The following is a 27,813-nucleotide window of genomic DNA, read 5'->3' on the forward strand; positions in this document are numbered from 1 at the left end:
CAAAAACTTTCAGTCTATTAAATTTGTTATCCTTGATCTGGCATCATCATTTAGTTAGTTCTTTGTGCATGTTGCTGAAGATTTTTCATTATTCTGACCATTATTCACATTCAGATCTTCCCAAACTACCATCCAGTATGCAGTACTGTACCAGGTATGCAGTTGATTATAACAGTCTTATTTTCTCCATCATAATTCTCAGTACTACACAGTATTCTAGAAATTTTATTGCAGCTGTGACCAGATTTGGAAACAGTCTTCCTAATTTGGTAGTTGAATAAGTGGAACTTCAGAAATTCAAACTTACTACAAATGGTTTTCTGTTACAAAGTTTGATATAAGTCTCATTTCATTGTTTATATGTGACTTATCTGTTTAACATTGTTACTGATCTTAATATACTCTATTTGTATTTTTTTCATGTTTCATTTTGTAGTTATTTATTACTTCTCTATTTCTTTATTGCTCTGGGCTGCTTTCCGTATTGGATCCCCTTTGGCTTGTAGCACTTTGCTTTTTTATGTAGGGTTGTAGCTTGGCTAGGAATAATAATAGTAGTGATAAAGATTTTATGGTTGGCTTTAACAAAAGAAGGCTTAGCAGAACTCCCATTCTTGGTGATTGATGGGTCGACAAATTTCTGGACAAGTTCTTCGAATGCCATCTAACTCATAAGTTTTTCTATATGTTCGCATTCCAACATATGTGTCTCCATTTCTCTTTGTAGGAAAGGGGCGAGACCCTGGGTATCTCATACAAGTGAATGCATCATGAAATATTCCATCATGTTGTACTTCAGGCCACATGTATAGCTGGGGAAAAGGTGAAAGATATATTGTACATTCAAGTATGATTATAAATTTCTCTCTTCAACTAGTTTGATATTTACAAAAATCATATTTGAAGACATGAAACCAAAAACTGTAGAGTGCTTTTCCATTAATAAATTTCTGCTTATAAGAAACCTTACCCTACTGTTAGATGTTGTTTTCATATGGATCACTCTCAAGAAACTATACAGTATATAATTTTTTATGATTACTCACCCATAGTGCAGGTTGGTCTTGGTTGAGATATTTTCCATATTCCAGCATGTTTTTTCTGATATTTGCTGCCTTTGTATAGTAATTAGAGTACTTGTAATTACAGCCTCCCCACATTCCAGCCATCATCTCCACATTGTGATGAGGGTTATCCCTCATTACATGATAACACTGAAATTTTGAATTTGAAAGAATTAATCTTACCCGATGATCATGTAGCTGTCAACTCCGTTGCCCGACAGAAATCTACGGTCGGGATACGCCAGCGATCGCTATCCAGGTGGGGGTGTACTCAACAGCGCCATCTGTGGTCAGGTACTCAAGTACTTCTTGTCAACAAGAACTTAATTTTTCCTCTGTCGTGCCACCGGCTAGACCTACTTGGATACGCTGTTGATTCTGGAGTTATTGTTCACGATTTGGTGATGTATTTGCTCTAGAGTTTAGCCTTTGCTATTCAGGAAGCTTTATCATTAGCTTAGCAAGCTTTTGGAATTAATTTGTTTTAATTATGGTGACGAAGAGAGTATGGACTCTCTTTCACTTTTAAATGGCCGACCCTTCCCTTAGACGGAAGTGTTGGTGTCGAAGAGAGTATAGACTCTCTTTCACTTTTTATAACCACCCTTCCCTTAGACGGAAGTGTGTTTAGGTTTTTGGTAATTTTGCTTAACAAAGTTATAGATTTATTTTATATCTCTCCGCCATTTATAGGCCTCTTCGATTAACTTCCATTTATTATAAACTTATGAAAATTAATTTTTATGTTTGTTTATATGCGACCTTTCCTAATAGTAGGCGGTCCTTACTTGGAACCGAAGTTTATTAACATTGAGCCCGTCATATCGTTTTTCCTGTTAAGAATTTATGCTATTTTAATTTTAATGTTTTTGAAAGAATTTCTTTGATAGTCTCGTACTGTTTTCAAAGTTGAACTAACGTTTTGTTTAGTCTCCGCAGTTGTTGACGTTCAGAACGTTCAACTTGCGCTCTATCGTTACGATAGAGAGAGAGTATTTCACGGTTTCACGTTGCAGTAAGAGTAAACCGTTTCTAGAGTTTCGTTCATTCTTTCTTAGCTTAAATGGTTTTAATTCTAATAAAGGAACTTTTTATTTGGGAAACCTTTCAGTTTTTTTCCTTTAACAAATATGTTTTAACGATATATATAATTGGGCTCATCTCTCAGGTTCTAAGTCAAGAGAGAGAGAGAGAGAGAGATAGAGACGGAGGGAGAGAGAGGAGGATAAACGTTTCGTTCAAGCGGGTAACGTTGTTCTCGTTTTTTTTTTTGCTCTTCTCCCTAGTCGCTATAGGGGAAGAAGGTAAAACGTTTCTAGAGTTTTATTCTTGTTCCCAGGCCTTATGCTGTGAGAGATTTTAAACGTAGTTTATTTGATCTAGTGTTTAGTCTCTTTTCCAGCCACTGAATTCTTTATCTTTCATTATGTTTTTCTGTTACATTGTAATACTGTTTTCGCAATTACTACCTTTTAATGAAGGATAGGATTGCGTGTTTCAGGTACAAACCACTTAAAGTTTCGAGTTCAGTGAAATAAGTGCAAACAGAAAATCAAAAGTGATAAAGTGATATGCGCAAAGTGTTTCAGTGTTGCGTTCGAGGGTTCGTCTGTTCGTGCCAGTTGTTCACCTAGTCCGATACCTCTTACAAGCTCCCAAGCCCAGGGGAGAAGTAATGTCGAAGGACTTATGGGTTCCACAGGCCTTGATCAACGAACAGACGTTTCCCTCCGTGGTTTCGGGTGTATCTACACACGTTGCCGACGTGATCATCCCACCCACACAAAGACGAGAGAGCCCATTTATTCCTCGTCTGCGGAAGAGGTTTCTCGCAGAAACCATGGACCAAATCTTGCAGCTTTTAAGTGCTAGTCGGTCCCTTCCGCGCAAGTCCAACGGCCTAGGTGTAGCCACTGGGTCAGTTCGGACTTGCTGCAGTACGACAACTGCACACCTCTCAAGAGAGGCAAGGTGGTACCGCAACAGGCAGTAACTCCGTCTGTTGCCGCACCAGCGGTTTTAGACCCTCAGTCACAACGGACAGTAGCTCCGTTTGTTGTTGTCTTTCATAGACCCTAGTGGTCCATGCTGCAGACTATACAGTCTCAGCTTGCTCCTTCATGCAGGAGTATCATGCTGGAAGGTTGTCTATGCACCTGTTAACCTACAACCCGCCGAGGTTGTGCGCTCAGCAGATACTGCGGCTGCCTGCTCCCACCCTCCACCTGTGAGAGCTCCACCACCGATGCGCAGTCCACCCTGCCAGACGCATGTTCTTGCTGCACCATCTGCTAACATGCGTGAGCTACCGCATCAGCAGTGGGAAGGTTCTGTAGAGCTGCCGGGTTCCAGCACTATGCGGCATTCTCCGCAGCCCATGCAGCATGCTCTGCATACCTTACAGCATGCTCCGCATACCATGCAGCATGCTCTGCATACCTTACAGCATGCTCCGCATACCATGCAGCATGAGCCGCATACCTTACAGCATGCTCCGCATACCATACCGCATGCTCCTCAACCCACCGCAGCCCCTCCCACGCTCCAGCACTCTGCTTTTGTTGTTGCCAGCTCCCACACTCCGACTGCGGAGAAGGTTGACGATGCACCCGTGGGCCTACACCTCCCACGGTTGTGCGCCCGGCATGGCTTCCTGCTCTCACACTCTTGTTGTGAGAGCTCCTCCACCCATGCACAAGTCAACCCTGCCAGATGTATGATGACTCCCACACACAGAGCACTCCGTTGCCGTGCGTGAGCTACCACAAGCTGCCGTGTTTTGACACGGTGTGTCAGCCTCCGCAACACACTATGGTTTCCGCCACTCGCCAGCAGCAAACTAGTCAGTCAGGAGTTGAGGCTTCCCCACACAACTTTGGTTGTTGCCAACTCACAAACTGTCATACAGTTACATGACGTTGCCTTCTGGTCTGCTACTTATACACCAGTGCTGTATGTCCTCACGCTCCTGTTGTGGTTGACAGTTCAGTTTTTGACAGTTCACAGACTGTCAAGCAGTTTCATAACGTTGCCTTCTGGTCTGCTGCTTTTGCACCAGTGAAACCCTCACTGAGAGAACCTAGCTTTTCTTGGATATGGTTCCTGTAGATGAGAAAGTGCTGTTCTCCCTCCTTCTGATATTCCCTTGAGGACTCTGTCATTTGGAGAGGAGCCTTAAGCTGCTTAGCCTCCTATGGACTTTTATTTAAGCATAACATGCTTCCAGGGAGGGTAAATGGTTCCGCTTCAGTCGCTAACCCCGTCTGTTGCCACACCTGCTCCCATAGACCTTGAGCTTTGTTGCAAGACATGCAGTCCAAGCTTAGTCCTTGATAGAGGATTTTTTTTTTTACGGAGTCAGTGTGTCACTGGGAAGACGTTCAACAACCAGCAGAGGTGACTTGTTGTGACGCAGTGCGGCAACCTCAGCAACCCGATAAGGAGTTGTCTGTACTACCCAGACAGTCTAGACAGTTTCGGGTTGTCGCTGTACTTCCTCGCTTCCCCATGGTTGACAGTTCACAGACTGTGCAGCAGTACCATGATCTTGTGTCCGGCTCCGTCAGACGACTGGCTTTTAAGAGCTCCCACAAGTCGTCGCTGTCTGGAGAATCTCAGATGGACTATGGATCTGACCAAGGAACTGGGCCTCCTGGTCAATTTAGAGAAGTCCCAGCTCGTCCCATCCCAGACCATTGTCTACCTGGGTATGGAGATTCAGAGTCGAGCTTTTCGGGCTTTTCCGTCGGCCCCAAGGATCAACCAAGCCCTAGAATGCATCCAGAGCATGCTGAGAAGGAACCGATGCTCAGTCAGGCAGTGGATGAGTCTAACAGGGACGCTTTCATCGCTGGCCCTGTTCATCGAGTTAGGGAGACTCCACCTCCGCCCCCTTCAGTATCATCTAGCTGCTCACTGGATAAAGGACATGACGCTAGAGACGGTCTCAGTTCCTGTTTCCGAAGAGATGAGGTCTACTCTAACGTGGTGGAAGAACAGCTTTCTTCTCAAGGAAGGTCTACCTTTGGCTGTTCAGACCCCCGACCGCCGTCTCTTCTCGGACGCATCAGACACGGGCTGGGGTGCGACATTGGACGGACAGGAATGCTCGGGAACATGGAATCAGGAGCAAAGGACACTTCACATCAATTGCAAGGAGTTGTTGGCGGTTCATCTGGCCTTGATAAACTTCAAGTCCCTCCAGCTAAACAAGGTGGTGGAGGTGAACTCCGACAACACCACAGCCTTGGCTTACATCTCCAAGCAGGGAGGGACTCATTCGAGGAAGTTGTTCGAGATCGCAAGGGACCTCCTCATCTGGTCAAAAGATCGAAAGCTCACGCTGGTAACGAGGTTCATTCAGGGCGATATGAATGTCATGGCAGATCGCCTCAGCCGGAAGGGTCAGGTCATCCCCACAGAGTGGACCCTTCACAAGAATGTTTGCAGCAGACTTTGGGCCCTGTGGGGTCAGCCAACCATAGATCTGTTCGCTACCTCGATGATCAAGAGGCTCCCGTTGTATTGTTCTCCTATTCCAGACCCAGCAGCAGTTCACGTGGATGCTTTTCTGCTGGATTGGTCCCATCTCGACCTGTATGCATTCCCGCCGTTCAAGATTGTCAACAGGGTACTTCAGAAGTTCGCCTCTCACAAAGGGACACGGCTGACGTTGGTTGCTCCCCTCTGGCCCGCGAGAGAATGGTTCACAGAGGTACTGCAATGGCTGGTCGACGTTCCCAGGACTCTTCCTCTAAGAGTGGACCTTCTACGTCAACCTCACGTAAAGGAGGTACACCCAAACCTCCACGCTCATCGTCTGACTGCCTTCAGACTATCGAAAGACTCTCAAGAGCTAGAGGCTTTTCGAAGGAGGCAGCCAGAGCGATTGCCAGAGCAAGGAGGACATCCACTCTCAGAGTCTATCAGTCTAAATGGGAAGTCTTCCGAAGCTGGTGCAAGGCCAATGCAGTTTCCTCAACCAGTACCACCGTAACCCAGATTGCTGACTTCCTGTTACATCTAAGGAACGTAAGATCCCTTTCAGCTCTTACGATCAAGGGTTACAGAAGTATGTTGGCAGCGGTTTTCCGCCACAGAGGCTTGGATCTTTCCACCAACAAAGATCTACAGGACCTCCTTAGGTCTTTTGAGACCTCAAAGGAACGTCGGTTGTCCACTCCAGGCTGGAATCTAGACGTGGTCCTAAGGTTCCTTATGTCATCAAGATTTGAACCTCTCCAATCAGCCTCTTTTACGGACCTCACATTAAAAACTCTTTTCCTCGTGTGCTTGGCAACAGCTAAAAGAGTAAGTGAGATCCACGCCTTCAGCAGGAACATAGTTTTCACATCTGAAACGGCTACATGTTCCTTGCAGCTCGGTTTTTGGCTAAAAACGAGCTTCCTTCACGTCCTTGGCCTAAGTCGTTCGAGATCCCAAGCCTGTCCAACTTGGTGGGGAACGAACTGGAGAGAGTACTTTGCCCAGTTAGAGCTCTTAGGTACTATCTAAAAAGGTCAAAACCTCTACGAGGACAATCAGAAGCCTTATGGTGTGCTATCAAGAAGCCTTCTCTTCCAATGTCTAAGAACGCAGTTTCTTACTACATCAGGCTTCTGATTAGGGAAGCACATTCTCATCTGAAGGAAGAAGACCTTGCTTTGCTGAAGGTAAGGACACATGAAGTGAGAGCTGTGGCTACTTCAGTGGCCTTCAAACAGAACCGTTCTCTGCAGAGTGTTATGGATGCAACCTATTGGAGAAGCAAGTCAGTGTTCGCATCATTCTATCTCAAAGATGTCCAGTCTCTTTACGAGAACTGCTACACCCTGGGACCATTCGTAGCAGCGAGTGCAGTAGTAGGTGAGGGCTCAGCCACTACATTCCCATAATCCCATAACCTTTTTAACCTTTCTCTTGAATACTTTTTATGGGTTGTACGGTCGGCTAAGAAGCCTTCCGCATCCTTGTTGATTTGGCGGGTGGTCAATTCTTTCTTGAGAAGCGCCGAGGTTAGAGGTTGTGATGAGGTCCTTTAGTATGGGTTGCAGCCCTTTATACTTCAGCACCTAAGAGTCGTTCAGCATCCTAAGAGGACCGCTACGCTCAGTAAGGAAGACGTACTTAATAAAGGCAGAGTAATGGTTCAAGTCGACTTCCTTACCAGGTACTTATTTATTTTATGTTATTTTTGAATAACTAATAAAATGAAATACGGGATACTTAGCTTCTTTGTTAACATGTATGCTGGTCTCCACCCACCACCCTGGGTGTGAATCAGCTACATGATCATCGGGTAAGATTAATATTGAAAAATGTTATTTTCATTAGTAAAATAAATTTTTGAATATACTTACCCGATGATCATGAATTAAAGAACCCGCCCTTCCTCCCCATAGAGAACCAGTGGACCGAGGAGAAAATTGAGTTCTTGTTGACAAGAAGTACTTGAGTACCTGACCACAGATGGCGCTGTTGAGTACACCCCCACCTGGATAGCGATCGCTGGCGTATCCCGACCGTAGATTTCTGTCGGGCAACGGAGTTGACAGCTACATGATCATCGGGTAAGTATATTCAAAAATTTATTTTACTAATGAAAATAACATTTTGAAAGCAACCAAAGATTTCCAGAGATGATTGATGTTGACTAACAATAGAAAGAAGTCATCATTAAATTTCATCCTCTTACCAGGGTAATGCAAAAATTGATAAAGAGTGTTAAATGTGTAAATGTAATATTTTGATTTTTCAAGACAAGAACAAATTTTCAGTTTTTAATGAACTTATCAATTTATTATTTCTGAGGAAAGGAGTGACTTATTAAACTTAATGCTCATATCAAGCTACTTTATTTTACATAGGATTGCTCCAGATGAAAGATTAGTTTTTTTATCTGAACTTCTTTTTTTAAATATTTAACTTAGCCGGTGAATATATAATAGCTGCAACTCTGTTGCTCGACAGACACATACATAAAAAGCTCGCCAGCGATCGCTATGCAGGTTGCGGGTGTGCCCACCAGCGCCAACTGTCGGCCAGATACCACTCGATGTAAACAAAACCTTCAATTTCTTCTCTGTCGACGTGTCGACAAGAAGTACTTTACTCGCTGTTGAACCTGGAGTTTTTCCCATCATATTTGGTGAAGTACTTTAATTTGGTTTGAGCTTTCGCAGTACAGGTGTTTTTCTTCAAATAAATCCTTGAACTCTTTTTTTGAATCGGATTCATTGTTGATGACTTAGATCGTTTTTTGGAATTTTCCCTTGACTAATTCAAAATGGCTGACCCTTCTCAAGTTCCCAAGTTTCGAAAGTGTAATGCTAGGGACTGTCATAGGCGTCTTCCAAAGGCTTCTCTCGACCCTAACACTGTTTGTTCCAATTGTCGGGGTAAAACCTGTCAATTGGAAGATCGGTGTGAGGAATGCGTGGGCCTTTCGGAATTCGATTTTATCGAATTTGATAAATACACACGCAGACTAGAGAGAGATAGGGTAAGGAGAAATTCTTCTAGGTCGGTAGATTTTTCCTCTCCACATGCCCCTGAACCTATTCCTTCCCCTGTAGTGGTTGTTCCTAACCCCCCTCCTAGCACTCAGGAACCGTCTATGGCAGACATGATGCGTGCTATTCATGCCTTGGGGGAGAGAGTTGAGGCTTTAGCAAGTGACCGAAATCAACTCATGGCGGACGTAAAGGAACTCAAGTGCCAAAGTGCCACGAAGGATAGTGTCAAAGTGCCTAGTGTTACGCAAAGTGTTGTGAACAGTGTTGCGACCGAGGGTTCGTCTGTTCGTGCCTATCGTCCACCTAGTCCGGGACCTCTTGCAAGCTCCCAAGCCCAGGGGAGAAGCAATGTCGTACGACTTATGGGTTCGAGAGGCCTTGATCAGCGAACAGACGTTCCCTCTTTGGTATCAGGCGGATCTCGACAAGATCGCCCCTACCAAAGTAAGACGAGAGAGCCCATTTTTACCTCGTCGTCCGAAGGTGTTTCACGTAAGAAACCTTGGACCAAGGTCTCTAGACCTTTAAAGCGTAAGTCGGTCCCTTCAGGACAAGTCCAACGTCCCGGATGTAGCCACTGGGACAGTTCGGACCCGTTGCCGTCATCTGATGACTGCTCGCCGCCTAAGAGAGGCAAAGTTGTGCCGTCTCATTCGCTAACCCCGTCTGTTACCGCACCTGCTTCCGTAGACCCTAAATGGGTGTTACTGCAAGATATGCAGTCTAAGCTTGCGTCCTTGATGGAGGACTACAACGCTGAGAAGGTTTCCGTTGAACCTACTGGCCATCAGCCATCCAAGCGTTCGGTTGTGCGTCCTGTTGACGTGGATGTAGCTTTCTCGCGTTAACCAGTTGGTGTGGTACCTCCAACGATGCGACCCAGTGTGGATTTCCAGCCGCACGTTGACGTTAGGCAACGCACTGATGCGATTGGTGACGTTCAGGACGTTCATCAACCATCAGAGTTGACTTGTTTTGACGCGGTGCGTCAACCTCCGCAACCCGGTATGGTGTTGACTGCACAACCCAGACGGTCTAAACAGTCTCGGGTGGACGCTGTGCGTCCTCGCGCACCTGTTGTTGACAGTTCCCAGACTGTTCAGCAGTTCCAGGACGCTGCGTCCGGCTCCGTCACGTATGCACCAGTGCGACCGGACTCTGCGAGTCAAACGTTGCCTACACCTTTGCCGTTTTCTCATCAGTTATCGGATGAGGAACTGTCAGATGAGGACGTTGCTGAACCACAGCCTGAGGATCAGCCTTCAGAATTAGATGAGCCTAAAGCAGTTCAACCATCCTTGGACTTTAGAAAAGTCATGGCTGTTTTTAAAGAGTTGTTCCCTGATCACTTTATTTCTGTGGCTCCTCGTTCGCCGCCGTCCGAGTTTGTCTTAGGCGTTCCTGCTACCATGCCTGCCTTTACTAAACTCGTTCTCTCTCGCTCATCCAAGAGAGCTTTACGGCTGTTAGGCGATTGGTTAGAGACCAAAAGGAGTTTAGGGAAGACGGCGTTTGCCTTCCCCCCGTCTAAACTCTCGTCTAGATCGAGCGTCTGGTATGCCACGGGAGAAGTTCTCGGCTTGGGAGTTCCTGCCTCTGCCCAGGGCGACTTCTCAAGTCTTGTAGACTCTCCCCGCCGCCTTGCCATGAGACGCTCGAAGATTAGTTGGTCACCCTCGGACCTGGACCACCTTCTTAAAGGCATATTTAGGGCGTTTGAAGTCTTTAACTTCCTGGACTGGTGTTTGGGAGCCCTGAGTAGGAAAATCTCATCTGCCGATAGGGATGTTTCCTTACTCATTATGTCCTGCATGGACAAGGCCGTCCGCGATGGGTCCAACGAGCTTGCCGCTTCATTCACGTCCGGAGTCCTTAAGAAACGAGAGTCTCTGTGCTCTTTTCTATCAGCAGGAGTGACGCCATGCCAAAGATCTGAGCTACTCTTTGCGCCCTTGTCTAAGTGCTTGTTTCCTGAAGTCTTGGTTAAGGAAATTGCCTTGTCTTTAGTGCAGAAGGACACCCACGATTTAGTTGCGTCCTCGGCTCGCAAAGCTCCCCCTTTGCCTGCCTTGTCTGCTAGACCTAGGATAGACACTCCAGCGTCCAGGTTTATCCCGCCCTTTCGTGGCAGAGCCTCCAGCAGGGGAGGTGCTCGTGCTGAAGGGAAGAGAGGGAAGAGGAAAGGATCCAAGTCCTCTAAGGGCAGAGTCTGACTGCCCGCAACTTCAGACAGCAGTAGGTGCCAGACTCAAGAACTTCTGGCAAGCCTGGGAGAAGAGAGGCGCAGATCAACAATCTGTGAGGTTGCTCAGAGAGGGGTACAAAATCCCTTTTGTACGCAGACCTCCTCTAGCGACGTCCCCCATCGATCTCTCTCCCAGGTACCGAGAGGAAGAAAAGAGACAAGCCCTGAAACTGGAAGTGTCTCTTTTGCTAGAGAAGGGAGCGGTGGTCAAAGTCTCGGACCTTCAATCACCGGGATTTTACAACCGTCTCTTCCTAGTATCAAAGAAGACAGGAGGTTGGAGACCGGTGCTAGACGTCAGTGCTCTGAATGTCTTTGTCACAAAGACGAAGTTTACCATGGAGACCACAAAGTCAGTCCTAGCAGCGGTCAGAAAGGGAGACTGGATGGTCTCTCTAGACCTAAGGGACGCTTACTTCCACATCCCCATTCACTCAGACTCCCAACCTTTTCTGAGATTCGTCTTCGAAGATGTAGTGTACCAGTTTCGGGCCCTGTGCTTTGGCCTAAGCACAGCTCCTCTCGTGTTTACGAGGCTTATGAGGAATATGGCAAAATTCCTCCATTTATCGGACATCCGAGCCTCCCTTTATTTGGACGACTGGCTTCTCAGAGCCTCTTCCAGTCATTGCTGTCTGAAGGATCTCAATTGGACTCTAGATCTGACCAAGGAATTGGGACTCCTAGTCAACTTGGAAAAGTCACAGCTGGTCCCATCCCAAACTATTCTGTATTTAGGGATGGAGATTCACAGTCAAGTTTTTCGGGCTTTTCCGTCGGCCCCCAGAATAGATCAAGCCCTACTCTCCATCCAGAAGATGTTGAAGAAAGAACGCTGCTCAGTCAGGCTTTGGATGAGTCTGGTAGGAATGCTGTCATCCCTGGAGCGATTTGTCTCGCTAGGAAGGCTACACCTCCGACCTCTTCAATTCCATCTGGCTTTTCACTGGAAAAAGGACAAGACGCTAGAGGCGGTCTCGATCCCGATTTCCGAAAAGATAAAGACTTGTCTGACTTGGTGGAAGGGCAATATCAGCCTACGAGAGGGTCTTCCCCTGGCAGTTCAGAAACCCAACCACGTTCTCTTCTCGGACGCATCGGACTTGGGCGGGGGCGCGACGCTGGACGGTCGGGAATGCTCAGGTCTGTGGAACTCGAGTCAGAGGAGCATGCATATCAACAGCAAGGAGCTTTTGGCGGTTCATCTGGCCTTGAGAAGCTTCGAGAATCTCCTTCGAGGCAAGGTGGTGGAGGTCAACTCGGACAACACCACGGCCTTGGCGTACATTTCCAAACAGGGAGGTACCCACTCATTGACTCTGCACGAGATCGCAAGGGACCTGCTCATCTGGTCAAAAGATCGAGGCATCTCCCTAGTAACGAGGTTCATCCAGGGCGACTTGAACGTCCTAGCGGATTGTCTCAGTCGGAAAGGTCAAGTAATTCCAACCGAATGGACCCTCCACAAGGATGTGTGCAAGAGACTTTGGGCGACTTGGGGTCAACCCACCATAGAGCTCTTTGCAACCTCGCTGACCAAGAGGCTTCCAATCTATTGCTCTCCAGTCCCAGACCCAGCAGCAATACATATAGATGCCTTCCTCCTAGATTGGTCACATCTAGATCTTTACGCATTCCCACCATTCAAGATTGTCAACAAGGTACTGCAGAAATTCACCTCTCACGAAGGGACAAGGTTGACGTTAGTTGCTCCCCTCTGGCCCGCGAGAGAATGGTTCACCGAGGTACTTCGATGGCTGGTAGACGTTCCCAGAAGTCTTCCTCTAAGAGTAGACCTTCTACGTCAGCCACACGTAAAGAAGGTACACTAAAGCCTCCACGCTCTTCGTCTGACTGCCTTCAGACTATCGAAAGACTCTCGAGAGCTAGAGGCTTTTCGAAGGAGGCAGCCAGGGCGATTGCTAGAGCGAGGAGAGCGTCTACCATTAGAGTTTACCAATCGAAGTGGGAAGTCTTCCGAGACTGGTGCAAGTCAGTTTCCGTATCCTCGTCCAGTACCTCTGTAGCCCAAATAGCTGATTTTCTCTTATACCTGAGAAAAGTACGATCCCTTTCAGCTCCTACTATCAAGGGCTACAGAAGCATGTTGGCCTCGGTCTTCCGGCATAGAGGCTTAGATCTTTCCAACAATAAAGATCTGCAAGACCTCCTTAAGTCTTTTGAGACCTCTAAGGAACGTCGTTTGGCTACACCTGGGTGGAATTTAGACGTGGTCCTAAGATTCCTCATGTCAGACAGGTTTGAGCCTTTACATTCAGCCTCCCTGAAAGATCTCACTCTTAAGACTCTTTTCCTGGTATGCTTAGCCTCGGCTAAAAGAGTCAGTGAGCTTCATGCCTTCAGCAAGAACATCGGGTTTTCGTCAGAAAAAGCTACTTGTTCTCTGCAGCTTGGTTTCCTAGCCAAAAATGAGCTACCTTCTCGTCCTTGGCCTAAATCTTTCGATATTCCTAGCTTATCGGAGATCGTAGGCAATGAACTAGAAAGAGTATTATGCCCTGTTAGAGCTCTTAAGTTCTACTTAACTCGTACTAAACCTTTACGAGGCCAATCTGAAGCGTTATGGTGTTCGGTTAAGAAACCATCCTTGCCTATGTCAAAGAATGCTTTGTCATATTTTATCAGATTGTTAATACGAGAAGCTCATTCACACTTGAGTGAGGAAGACCGATCTTTGCTTAAGGTTAAGACGCACGAGGTTAGAGCTGTAGCAACTTCCGTGGCCTTTAAGCAAAATAGATCTCTGCAAAGTATAATGGACGCAACCTATTGGAGAAGCAAGTCAGTGTTCGCGTCATTTTACTTGAAAGATGTCTAGACTCTTCACGAGAACTGCTACACACTGGGACCATTTGTAGCAGCGAGTGCAGTAGTGGGTGAGGGCTCAACCACTACAATTCCCTAATTCCATATCCTTTTAATCTGTCTCTTGAAATGTTTTTAATGTTGTTTTTATGGGTTGTCCGGAAGGCTAAGAAGCCTTTCGCATCCTGGTTGATTTGGCGGGTGGTCAAAGTCATTTCTTGAGAGCGCCCAGATTAGGGGTTTGATGAGGTCCTGTTGTATGGGTTGCAGCCCTTGATACTTCAGCTCCTGGGAGTCTGTCAGCATCCTAAGAGGATCGCTGGGCTCCGTAAGGAAGACGTACTTACAAGGCAGAGTAATCTTCTAAGTCGACTTCCTTACCAGGTACCTATTTATTTTGGTTTTGTTATATTGATAACTGTCAAAATGAAAAAACTCTTAGCTTATACGATGTAAACATATTTAACTCTGGTCTCTACCCACCTCCTTGGGTGTGAATCAGCTATTATATATTCACCGGCTAAGTTAAATATTTAAAAATGATATTTTAATTATAAAATAAATTTTTGAATATACTTACCCGGTGAATATATAAATTAAACGACCCTCCCTTCCTCCCCAATAGAGACGCAGTGGGATGAGAAGAAATTGAAGGTTTTGTTTACATCGAGAGTGGTATCTGGCCGACAGTTGGCGCTGGTGGGCACACCCGCAACCTGCATAGCGATCGCTGGCGAGTTTTTTATGTATGTGTCTGTCGAGCAACAGAGTTGCAGCTATTATATATTCACCGGGTAAGTATATTCAAAAATTTATTTTATAATTAAAATATCATTTTGTTAACTTTGATTTCCTAAGACTTCATAGATTTTGTAGTGAAAGGTGACCACTGTTCACCAAAACTCTCTATTCTGTTGATAGGCTCAAGACATTGCCCCTGATGGAAATATTATTTTAATATTAGTGTCCTTTCTAACTTTTCTTTACTTGGTTAAAAAGGTATTAAGCATAGTATATATTATGATACATTACTGACCTTACCAGAAGATATCCATTCATTCACTGCGTCTACCTCTCGCTGCAAGATTGGGGAATCACAGTCCCGCACTATGTAACGATCCACAGTAGGGTCACCTACAACAATGAAGCGCCATAGGGAACCCCAGGTTGTATTGACATCATCCAAGTCTATTGTAATACAGTAAATTCTTGAATTACAATCTGCAGTAAATCCTCACTATAATGAACTTTTTAGGAGTCAACATTTATTTCCTAAAGTTTATTGTACCAGATGGTTGATATATGAATTCTTTATTCCTCATTACAATTTTTTTTAGATATTAAGTCCATTCTGCATATTTTCATGAATTAGGTTTTAGAAAATTTACGGTGATAGGCTGTGCCAAAGATGATAAATGGGGATTATGTATGAAAAATACCTGGTAGATTAGATATGTCACAGAAATCCAGATGTGAATTTTCACAAGCAAGATTACATGCCCATTCATGCTGTTCTGATGAGCTCCAGAGCTTTTCATTGTGATAAACTCTCATTGTCCACCCTGGATAGTGTTGCCTTACTGCCTTTAAGTTTTGTTCTAGACCATAGTAATAATCGTTAGGAAACTTTCCATAAATTGAGTAACTCACAACCTTATAAGGAAATATAGAAGAAAAGCTTAATCAGGATATGAATTTTTTTTATACACAATAACTATTGTCTTTGATAGCCTATCGCTTTATATAAAGCATATACAATGTGCCAATATTTATTTAAAGAAGACTATACCCTCTAAGGTGTGATAATAATTACCTTCAGAAGGGTTGAAAACTTTGCACTTATCCCTCACATACTCCCATCAATATGGATATTTGTTGCGAGAAGATTTATCCACTTTAATTAAAGGGAAGGGCGAAGCATTTTGGTTTTCATGTATCAAACATCTACTTAATAAAAATAGAAAATGCCTATTGTAATAGTAAGGAAAAAAAAAATCTTGAATGAAGGTTGCTTGAATAAAGGGATAAAAGTAAGTTGTTTGACATTGTGGAAAATTTTCTTGCTAATGGTTTAATCAGTCGTTATGTACAGATTGAGAAAACCAGAATGCTGGAATAATGTAGAGAACTCCTAGGTCAATATTTCTAGTTTCAGAGAAGCAAAATTAAAAGATTTCTTGGCTTGCCATTCCATAACCCTATTGAAGGATAGAAAGGATTAGGAAATCAAGAGTAGAGAGAGAATACAACAAACGTATTCTTTCTTGTGATGAAATTTTTTTCATGGTAGATATTATTGAATTCCCTCTGTTCTTGCCAAGGTAATACCAGATTCTCAAAGTAGTTACTATAAAGACAGGTGGTGTCTTATCTAGGAAGTAAGCACAAAGTATGGGACACTTGTTTAATTGTTGTGCATCATTTATAATAACATAATGAATATATCCATAAGCAGACTCAGTTTTGATTAAAAAAGAAATAAGAAACAATAAACAATGGAAAAAAGGTTTTCATCTCTTTTCTAGGATGAGTCATAGCCAAAGAAACATTTAGGTTTGGAATAACTGAAAAGCCAACAAAGGTAGAAAAGTTGATTGGGGTTTTTATGCTTGGAGACAAAAATTCTATGTATACTGTACATTAGATCTCATTAAAAACATGGAAGTTTAGTTTTCATATGGTGACCAAGATATCAATCTTACCTTGAGGAGAGATGCATTAAAAGCAAATTTTCATCTAGACAGGTAGTGTAATGGGAAAGCATAAGAAATTGTATAGGTAAAGTTTACTCTAACTACTTAGTTTCTGAGAACAATTATGGAGTCAGAGAAACAATGGACTTACAATAGAAGAAATGCAGATGCTGACGTACTCTGTGTTAGTGATGGAAGAGCTGAGGAAAATTAATGGGTTGGGGAAATAACTTGTTTTAGGGAACTTTAGGTACACTTTTAAGCGCTGATATGACTTAACCTGATTGAAATAAATGAATGATGAGTTTTCCTGTTGCTACAATCTGTTTTCCAGCACTGTACTATTATGGCTTTTAGCCTCCAAATTTTTATCATTTGAATTTCTCTTGGGTAGTTAAATTATTTAACCCCAAAAATCTTATTCATAAACTTTGTAAGGTAATTGCAATCTATATTAATATAGTAGTATTATACCTCAGTTTACGAGTAACTTTGAACACGAGCAAGTAGGGATATCTATCTATTTACCAAGGCACTTCCTCCAATGTTAGGTGATAGCTGACATTAAAAAAAGGAACAAAAGGGGATTATTCCTCTCTCCGCTCCTCCCATCTGACGAGGGATTCAGCCGAGTTTGGCTGGTACTGCTAGGGTGCCACAGCCCACCCTACCCTGTTATCCACCACAAATGAAGTTTCATACTCTGAATCCCCTATTGCTGGTACCTCCGTGGTTACCAAGGCGACCAGAGGAAGAAGCAGGGCCTACCGGAACTGCGCCGCAATCGCTCGCCATTCATTCCTATTTCTAGCATGCTCTCTTGCCTTTCTCACATCTATCCTCCTATCACCCAGAGCTTTCTTCACTCCATCCATCCACCCAAACCTTGGCCTTCCTCTTGTACTTCTTCCATCAACTCTTGCATCCATCACTTTCTTTAGCAGACAGCCATCGTCCATTCTCTCACCATGGCTAAACTACCTTAACATATTCACATCCACTCTGGCTGCTAAATTATTTCTTACACCCGGTCTCACCCTCACTACTTCTCTCCTAACCCTATCTAATCGAGATACACCAGCCATACTCCTCAGACATTTCATCTCGAACACATTCAATTTCTGTCTATCGGTCACTTTCATTCCCCACAACTCCAATCCATGTATCACAGTTGCTACAATCACTTTCTCATACAGAACTCTCTTTACATTCATGCCTAACCCTCTATTCTTTACCACTCCCTTCACTGCGCCCAACACTTTACATCCTTCATTCACTCCCTGACGTACATCTTCCACTCCATCATTTGCTGCAAGAACAGACCCCAAGTACTTAAACTGATCTACTTCCTCAATTAACTCTCCATTCTACATGACATTCAACCTTGCACCACCTTCCCTTCTCATGCATCTCATAACCTTACTCCAACCCACATTAACTCTCAACTTCTTCTCTCACATACCCTTCCAAACTGTCTCTAATCGACCAAGCTTCTCTTCCGAGTCTGCAACCAGTACAGTATCATTGTCAAACAACAACTGATTTACCTCCCCTTCATGATCATTCTCGTCTATCAATTTTAATCCTCGACCAAGCACTCAAGCATTCACCTCTCTCCCCACTCCATCAACAAACAAATTGAACAACCATGGTGACATCACAAATCCCTGTCTCGGCCCCACTCTCACTGGAAATCACTCGCTCACTTCATTTCCTATCCTAACACATGCTTTACTACCTATGTAGAAACTTTTCACTGCTTGCAACAACCTTCCACCAATTCCATATAATCTCATCACATTCCACATTGCTTTCCTATCAACTCTATCATACGTTTTCTCCAGATCCATAAAGCAACATACACCTCCTTGCCTTTTGCTAAATAGTTTTCGCATATCTGCCTGACTGTAAAAATCTGATTCATACATCCCGTACCTCTTCTAAAACCACCCTGTACTTCTAAGATTGCATTCTATATTTTATCCTTAATCCTACTAATTAGTACTCTACCATACAGTTTTCCAACCACACTCAACAAACTAATACCCCTTGAATTACAATTCTCATGCAAATCTCCCTTACCTTTATAAAGTGGTACAATATACGCACTTGCCCAGTCTGCTGGTACCATTGACAACATAAAACACTTATTAAACAATCTCACCAACCATTCAAGTACAGTCACACCCCCTTCCTTCAACATCTTAGCTCTCACACCATCCATACCAGGTGCATTTCGTACTCTCGTTTCATTTAGTGCTCTCTTCACTTCCTCTCTTGTAATCTGTCTCTCATTCTCATCTCCCATCACTGGCACCTCAACATCAGCAACAGCAATTATATCTGCCTCCATATTATCCTTAACATTCAATAAACTTTCAAAATACTGCGCTCACATTTTCCTTGCCTCTCCTTTTAAGAACCTTCCATTTCCATCTTTCACTGTCTCTTCACTTCTCGAACTACCCTTCCTTACTCTCTTCACTTTTTTCCAAAACTTCTTCTTATTCTCTTCATATAAACGACCCAATCCCTGACCCCACCTCCAGTCAGTCGCCCTCTTTTACTTCCACATTTTCTCTATATCTTTCATACTTCTCTACACTATTACTCTGCAGCCATTCTTCAAATGCCCTCATTTTCTCTTCTATGTTTATCTTCACTCCTTCATTCCACCTTTCACTACCCTTCCTCATGCTGTCTCCAACAATCCTCTTGCCACACTCATCACTTGCAATCCCAACAAAATTTTCTTTCACTAACTTCCACTCCTCCTCTAAATTACCAGTTTATCTCACGTTCTGTCATACGAGCATACATTCAAATTGGATTAAGAGCATTGCATCGGTCTGTGAGCAAATATTTTACTCTTTAGCTTTACTTTATTGTGGACAAGTACTAACGAGACAAGCACGCAATGTGCAGAAATCAGTCACCGGTGCCCATATGCTACCCATGCAGAGTTCATGTCATGTTCAGTCATCATTAGATAGGTTTCTTGTGAATGCTGGGATGTAAGTGTTAAAAAAAAGGACACCTAAGTGTTCAGATAGCATAAATTAAGCAATCAGTTAATAGTTAGTGAATTTACAGTAGTTCAAGAGGGAGAACTTATGATATTTTCTTATGGGAAAAATTATTTTAGTTTGCAAGCTTGCTCCCAGAACGAGCTAAAATTATAAACTAAGGTAATACTGTAAGATAATTTGTGATGATATGAATCAAATTACTAGAGAATGAATTTTGACAGTGCATCAGTATTTAAATAAAAAAATGTGTTATGTTGAATTACTTTATAATACTGATGAATATGTACTGTATATTTAACTTCTATGTAACATTTGGTTTTCTTTTACTGCTCTTTATTTAATTTTTCACCTATAATGTAGTTCTTTGTGCACATGAAGAAGGGAATTTACATCTTTACTTTATATTACTGTATATGTTCATCTAATGCAGCTAAGGGAAAATGAAGTGATCCTTGTGCATTTCACATTTCCAAGACAATTGCATCTCAAGTGGAAATACTTGAACATATTACTCTACAGTATTTAAAATACATTAATTATATACCTTCTGCCCTTCACCTCTAGCTGATGCCCATGAACCACAGTTGGAAGAGGCATGGCGAAATCGATCACCAAAATCGGTCCATGTAGTGTTGATTGTTCTCTTACATGAGCATGGTTTTAACTGAATTGTTATTGTTCTTGTTGCATCTAGTGATGGTAGATGTGTTGAGGGATGTACCTGGGTACTGGATGAATTTGTATATATATAGGTTTCTTGCTTTAATCTTCCAAATTTTATGTCATTCATATTACTCCCAAAAATATAACTTTCATTACAGAATATAATTGATATTATCAAGAGTGTAAAAACTAAAAAAGTGTTAAGTTTAAGTCTTGGACTTAACATTATTGAAAACTGAAAGAGATATGGAAAAATTAATAAATTTAAGAGAAATTATTTTGACAATTTTTGCAAGACAGTCACTAAAGTATTGTTGTTTGTGGGTAATATTGTAGGAAGTATTCCTGAAACACTTTTCTTTGCAGTTATTTCTAGTGTCATAGATGGCTTTCTTTTAGCAGAGAGGCCTTTGCTATTTCCTTATAGGGGTAATGATGATGATAATGCTACTCCATAACGAGGTTTATATTTGTTACTCATATTTAGAATCTAAGTTCATTAACTCATATGGAAGCTTTGAAAACCAATTTTTTGTTGATTCAGGGTAATATTTCAAGGCTTAACCTGCCTTGTTTCAAACCCTTGCCTAGTTTCTCAAGTAGTAGCTGTTGGTTTTAATATGCCATTCATTGAGGACTCTGATGGTACATGACACCTCCTAGGTTTGAGATCTTCTTGTTTAGTCAAGAATTCTTTATTTTCTTTTGACCATCTGCTTAAGGTAAAAGGTAGAGAGCAATGCAGCTGGAACAAAACGGATTCTTAAAGAACCTTTCATACTGCTACTGGGTCTAGCCTATAGCCACTGCAGAAAGATTTAAAAACAGACCGCTATATTCTCCATGCTTGATGAGGATTACTTGGTGTGTTTGTGATCAAAGAGGATGTATTAGGAATCACTATAATTTTTTAAGGCACTGAACTACGTCTAGATGAAATCTCGGTAATTTTAGTGATGTCACCAAAGCTCATGCAACTCAGATTCTGTTTGATTGCTACAAGTATGTAATATTCACTAGGTAGAAGCTTAATCACTATGTTAGTATAGTTTATAATACATTGTCCCATACATCATGTGAAAACCTTATCATTGAACTCAATACTGTGTTTCAAATGTGAATCATACACCTGTTTGATGATAAGCCTAAGTAACATCAAGTATACATTTTAATTTTTACTAATGTACATAAAAAAATTGTTGGGTGTGAAAAGTTAATGGAAAAATTACATCTATCAAAGAAAAATTAAAAATTAATGATTTTGAAGTCATTATCATAACTGGTGAGCTAAATAAAAAGATAGTTTTTAACAGGTCTATGCAGTACACATGAATTATCTATATCTGGTAATATCTAATTCTTATCAAGATAAGAAGTCCTTTATTGCTGTTATATAGTATGATGACTTGAAGTGCTCTCTTTCAAGGAGAGCCAGATACTGTTATATAAGCAAATTTTCAATCTCTTATGTACGTCTTTTACTGTATGTCTTTTCAGTTCTTGCACTGTCCTTTATTTTTTGTTACAGTATTTAATTGCTAATGCTGTCCTATATTCACTGTTATACAGTATAACACTGAATCCATCAAAGGTCCAAAATTATTACTATGACAAAAACTACAAATTCTATATACAGTAATTTTTGTTTTTCCTAGCAGTAAAAACCTGTCCAAAATTATTACTATGACAAAAACTACAAATTCTATATACAGTAATTTTTGTTTTTCCTAGCAGTAAAAACCTAAGTCATTTAATAGGGTTACCTCTGTTTTTGTTTTTTATGGCCAGACAAAAAAAAATTGGTAGATTGCATCATGCTATGCAGCTGGGCAGCCAGTGTGCATGACGGATTACACTTGTCTCAAGCATTTAGTCGCAACACATTTCTGGTCAAAGACTTTGAGGGGTGACTGAGGCAAGACCTTTGGTAAATGGCTGAGGTTTGTATAGCTAGGAAAAATACAAATTAGATAAAAATTTTATTTTATTCTTTTGTGGATACAAACTTTTGAGGCCCTTAAAGGGGGAGTCTTTCTTGGGTGGGAGGAAGTCTCCTTGCTCTAGGAGGTCTGCCCTTTACGATATTTACTCCAAGTTACAATTACTATAGTAATAGCAAGAGATCAAAGTGAATTACCTGTATTTGTGAACAGTGCAGCCGGCTTGTACAAGGCATGGCCCTCTGTTCCATTCCAAAGTGCTTTATCAGGGAGAGGTGATATGAACATCAAGTGACTTGTAATATTAATATATGTAATACATATATACATACAGTACATATACCAAGGCACTTTCCCAATTTTGGGGGTTAGCCGGCATTAAACAAATGAAACAAAAAAGGGGACCTCTCCTCTCTACGTTCCTCCCAGCCTGACAAGGGACTCAACCAAGTTCGGCTGGTACTGCTAGGGTGCCTCAGCCCACCCTTCCCCGTTATCCACCACAGATGAAGCTTCATAACACTGATTCCCCTACTGCTTCTCCCTCCGTGGTCATCCAAGGCACCGGAGGAAGCAGCAGGGCCTACCAGAACTGCGTCACAATCGCTCGCCATTCATTCCTATTTCTAGCACGCTTTCTTGCCTCTCTGACATCTATCCTCCTACCACCCAGAGCTTCCTTCACTCCATCCATCCACCCAAACCCTGGCCTTCCTCTTGTACTTCTCCCATCAACTCTTGCATTCATTACCTTCTTTAGCAGACAGCCATTTTCCATTCTCTCAACATGGCCAAACCACCTCAACACATTCATATCGTGGCAAAATTGATCACCAAAATTGGTCCATGTGGTGTTGATTGTTCTCTTACATGAGCATGGTTTTAACTGAATTGTTATTGTTCTTGTTGCATCTAGTGATGGTAGATGTGTTGAGGGATGTACCCGGGTACTGGATGAATTTGTATATATATAGGTTTCTTGTTTTAATCTTCTGAATTTTATGTAATATATTAGTTAAATACACACAAGGGATTCTTACCTGTATTAGGGAAATTTTGAGTTAGGGCTTCTAATTTGATCAAAATCTCTATTCGCATTTAGGCTCATAAACACCCTTATAATGCAGAGTAACTGATGCGTGAGATAGAAGCAGTTACTTGTCCTGTCAGAGCTTGAATTAGACTATTTGCTGTGCAGAAACAATTGGCCCTATATAAAGGGGTTTGTCTCTTTCAGACTCCTGCTTTTGGAACTTGAGCCACTGAGTGGTTTAGCGGATCGCTAGGTTTGCAGCAAGCTCACGGATATCATGTGCTTGAGGATGTCCTTGGAGATGCTTCCCCTGAGGATTTATAGGATCTCTGCTGCTAGATTGAATAGCTGGAGAGAGGCTATGCTTCCTTGTTTGGAGATGTAGGTCACTACCGTGGAGTTGTCAATGCCATGGAGTGACCTGTCAGAGTCTTTGCAAATTGGAGTAATGCTAGTTGCGCCGCTTTCATTTTCAGGAAGTTTATGTGGAAGCTGTTGTTTTCCTCTGATTATAGGCCCAAGATCTGTTCCTTTCCCATATAGGGGTGAGAGAGAGTTCTTAGCACTCTGGCCTTTTGAATGTCTATGGCGAGGACCACGTCTACATCGTCTGCCAGATTGTTCTATGTCTGATGTAGGAGAGATTCTGCGCTCTGAATCTGTTTCCTGTACCTGTAAAGAATCTCCTATTGATGAATAGCATTCTGAAGAATGCTTATCCTAGTAGTCATGATCGACAGACCAAGTGTGAGAACGGGGTCTATCTGGACGATGAAAGGTTTTGTCAAGCATAAGATACAAGGGTCTTATCTGGGCGGGGGGAGGTACTAGCTGTTTGGTTCCTAGCCAGGAGTTTATAAAACTCTGGTGGAAGGGTGTATGGTTTATTATGTCCTCTACTATCCGATGGACGAATAGCCATCTTCTTACCATCATCATGATGCGGAGGAATACGCTCATGCATATAAGAAGACGGCGGCGCATTCATTGATGCCACAATGCTTGGTAGTAACAACTTGCTTGGACCTGTTGACATGCCTAGGCGGGATGGGAAGTGTAACCTCTTGCACAGAGAAGGCTATAGTGATATGATCATGTTTAGATCCGTCATTATGTTCAGATTTAAGAATCTGAACATTTGGCCGGACACCATTCTTAGACGAAGTTCTAAGTGCAATATGGCAGGAATAGTTACACACGACTTCCCAGCTTTAGGAAGCTTGGGAGGCGAAGCCTGCTTGGAGCATGAAGGGTTATTGCCAAATCTGGGTTGGGGGACACAGCCGAAGCGGTCTGACCACCCTCATATTACAGAGATGACAAATCTCGACTCATCCTAAGCAGTCTCTAGAGGAGTTTTTTGCTAAGGACCCCTAGGCGTAAGAGGCAAGCCTTTCTTGTTAGAATGATTTGGAGACTGATAATCAGGATCTTCCAATAAGGCCACCTCGCTACGAGGATAAATGACAGGCTTGACTCTAAGGTCCTTACAGGAATGGGGAGATGCTTCTACTTTCTGACAGTAGACACTTCTAACAGGAACATCTTGTCTGCATAATCAGAAAGGTATAAATCCCCACACAAAGCAGCATAGTCTGGAATGAAAGCATCTAGGAGATTTGGCTCAGGGAGCATAGCTGCGTAGCCAGGGGATACGAGATAAAAACAGGTTCAATTTTGTAATGCACATTACTGACAGTGGGAGATAATATGTTCACGAAATTAGGGCCATTGTCCTCCGTGACAGAAACCTCAGAGGGATCCTGACACGCAAAACTTGGAGGGGGGATAATGTTCAACGCCAAACTTCGATCTCTCTTTGCTCGCTTCTTCCGACAAAAACGACTATCCTAATGGGAGGATGACCATTCTCTACAATACTTACATGTAGATTCTACCGAACATCTCTAGCCTCTATACGCCGGACATACTGGGTGAGGATCCACATCTGTCCAGCTCATAAATGTTCCACAAGGGCAACCATTATGGCCTGGACAGGAACGCATCAAGGTCAACATAGTCGAAATCACAGATAATTCACATGTAAGGGACAAATAATGTCCATGACACATAGACACAAGACAGGCAAAAATAATGGTGATGAGCGGGCGATGCTACAGTATTGTCTGATTGTAGGGGTGATGGTAGATACGTCCGACTGCCAGCACAGCCAGAAGTGTTGTGACTAGACACTTGAGACAAGCGTAATCCATCATGCACACTGGCTACCCAGCAGCATAGCATGATGCAGTCTACTGATTCTTTTTCTTAGTCTGGCCATAAGAAACAAAATCAGAAGTAACCCCATTAAATGACTCGGAAGTTTATATCTGCGAAGGAATGAATGCAGTTCTCCCCGCAAAGAATCAAATGTTTTAATGTTGTAGGCATACTGTACATAAGTCTATGAATACTGTATGTTGAAATCATAATAAATGAATTCATATAGAATCGTGATTATATATATTGTTCGTATATTCGGTCCTATTTTTACACTGGAAACATTAAAACTGGGGTCTTGTGTAATGTTCTGTAAGTGAAAGGGAAGTTAGGATGGCCATTACTGTATTTATTTGGATTGCTCCCTCTTTTAATGTTAATTCTTTACCAGTTATGTCCATTTTACTAAGAGTTAATGTTACAGGTTTGCGAAATATGTTATGTAATTATCTTGTGCTAATTCACTTTCAATCAAACATGTATAGTAACCAGCAGAGGTATCTTATTTACATATGTTTTTCTCAGGAAGCTGAATTTTCTCCTAAGGAATTCTACACATTAACAGCTCTTACAAGCTGGGCAACTTGTAATTCAAAAGATTCTGAACCACTGCAGAAGGAAGATGAAGTTCCTCAACCTAATCAAGAGCCTGAAACTGATAACACTGCTGAAGCAAAACATACAAATGAAAAGTAAGTATAGTTGTTTATTTTCCAGATTTATATAATTTTGGTCTTAGGTTCAATCAACATCCTTCAATGGCCAGTCTTCATTGTTCTCTTACTTGATTGCAAATGTACCCCATATGGGGAAAAAAAACCAGACACTTATAGATCCTAGCACTTTACGAAAAGAAATTTAATATGAATTTACTATCCTCTGGCCATTCAAAACCTTTTAAAAAACAGTTACAGCCTCATAGGATTGTCTGAATATTGATGATATATATACTCTACAGTAGTTTGTTTCTACATGTATACAAACCTTTTATCCTTTAAAATAGGGAAATGTCTTTTGTACTCTTAAAACAGCCATTGAATATTTAACAAGGGTGTTGGTTGTGACAGGTGATGAGAGAATAATGTCTTTTGCCTTTGGCCACAAAGGGTACTAACATACCTTCGCGCTGCTTTCTCTATTGTTGGATCTTTTCTTACAGTTATTTGTAATTTGTAATAAGTGTTGGGTAGCCATATGATGAAGTTAATTTTGTTCCTATCACAACACAAACCTTAGAAACCCTATGTGTTGTGTACGTTTGTAAGCAGCCCCCTTCTTTTTTGAATAGTGTTCTTGTTCTTCCTATCAGAAAGATGATGAACGTGTTTTTCTTGCTCTTCCATTAAAAAAGAAAATAGATGATATACTTCGAGTGTAACTTGTTTTACGGTGGTCTCTCTCCCTCAGGAGTGGGTTGCCTGTTCCGGACTGAGTTTTGCCTGTATCTGTGTGCCGAATAGGGAAAATTATTTACCTGGTGAAGACACACGGCACCTGATTAGTAACAGGATTTATTTTGATAATTTATTTGAAGTAAGAGAATTCAGAATAGTACAGTATGATAATTGAAGGTTATTAAGTGTAGAAGTACAGTATTATCAGAAAGGGTAGATATATAAATATATAGAAAAGATTGTGAGAAAAACATTAAGATATTTGTTTGTAATAAGTAAATAGGCAATATAGTGGTAATTAGTGAAGAAACAAGTTGTTTACGTCAGGTCACGTGTTATTGTTATTAGGGAAGGAGATTGTCGGAGTAGTCAGCTGATTGGATTCGTGGTGACTGAACTATATTGGTGGTGGGTACGGTCTCTTGTCTCTATTGGTTCGTATGTATCTAGTGATAAAGAAAGTAAATATAGCAAAAATAGTAAATTTATCAGAACCAAGTGTTCTCTAGATGATGGTCACTGTGCAGTGCAGTGTCAGTAAATGTTCCCTGTGCTCCCACTGTGACTGCACCTCCAAGTGTAGTGTTTTGTATTGCAGCGAAAATTCTTGTTAATAGTGGTCACACAGACCATGACTTGACTCTGTGACAGCAAAGATGAATGGTTAGCAAGCGAAGGAGAGTTAGCCCTCTTTCTTCTTCCTCTACTAATATATTCTCCCTCCTCTATTCCCTTCATCAGACATTTCCTCATTGAGAAGATGACAGAAGTCAACAACAATGATATTTATGTGGGAAGGCCTTTTGCTAGAATTTCCTTAGGACTTGCAGTGATTGCTCATTTCCTTCAGGAGGGAATGACAGTACTCACCCACTAACTGGTACCTTTGGTGCCAGTCAGTTGAGCATGAGCAGTGTTAGTTACCTCTGTTGCACCGGGAGCTGGTGAGCTGACCTACTCAGACTGAACATCAGTGCCATAGGCCAAGGGAGGGTGGGAGCAGATGTGCCCACCTTTCTCATTCCTATCATGATATAGAAAATTGTTCTTTCCCCTAGTGAGTGCTCCGAGTCATATGGAACTCGTCCGACAACCAGTACCTTCTGTGTGAGTTAACTATGATGTGTCAGGTGTTACAGCCATCTCCATTTCAACAGTTTCAGGTGAACGGTTGTACGTGGACTAATTGCTA

The 27,813-nt window shown here is 42.3% G+C and overlaps 2 protein-coding genes across 7 annotated transcripts in view; one reads left to right on the plus strand and one right to left on the minus strand.

Annotated features, from left to right (window-relative positions):
* Window positions 1-24,043, minus strand: LOC137615506 (uncharacterized). Its single transcript, XM_068345422.1, has 7 exons — window positions 23,938-24,043; window positions 23,401-23,693; window positions 19,916-20,269; window positions 15,089-15,302; window positions 14,686-14,837; window positions 1,047-1,214; window positions 1-812 (listed from the first exon to the last, which is right to left on the minus strand). The coding sequence occupies exons 1-7, from the start codon at window positions 24,041-24,043 to the stop codon at window positions 597-599; spliced, it is 1,503 nt and encodes a 500-aa protein (XP_068201523.1). The 3' UTR covers window positions 1-596.
* Window positions 1-27,813, plus strand: part of LOC137615305 (tRNA:m(4)X modification enzyme TRM13 homolog) — a 203,422-nt gene that overhangs the window by 93,315 nt on the left and 82,294 nt on the right. For all 6 annotated transcript variants that reach the window (XR_011039214.1, XR_011039216.1, XR_011039215.1 and 3 more), the window contains exon 9: window positions 25,753-25,919. Coding sequence is in view for 3 of the 6 variants with exons in the window: in XM_068345061.1 (XP_068201162.1) it covers window positions 25,753-25,919 (167 nt within the window). In the remaining 3 variants the exon portion in view is untranslated. The remainder of the gene's footprint in view (window positions 1-25,752; window positions 25,920-27,813) is intronic.

The sequence above is a fragment of the Palaemon carinicauda genome, chromosome 21 (assembly GCF_036898095.1).
Source record: "Palaemon carinicauda isolate YSFRI2023 chromosome 21, ASM3689809v2, whole genome shotgun sequence".
NCBI classification, from domain to species: Eukaryota; Metazoa; Arthropoda; class Malacostraca; order Decapoda; family Palaemonidae; genus Palaemon; species Palaemon carinicauda.

Excerpts from the sequence above, each read along its gene's own strand:
- LOC137615506 (XM_068345422.1), bottom strand. The coding sequence starts at position 24,043 with ATGTCAACAGGTCCAAGCAAGTTGTTACTACCAAGCATTGTGGCATCA. Across the intron at positions 20,270-23,400 it reads ATGGCATTGACAACTCCACG|TTTTCAATAATGTTAAGTCC; the intron begins GTAGTGACCTAC and ends TATCTCTTTCAG. Across the intron at positions 15,303-19,915 it reads CTAGAGGTGAAGGGCAGAAG|GTTGTGAGTTACTCAATTTA; the intron begins GTATATAATTAA and ends TTTCCTTATAAG.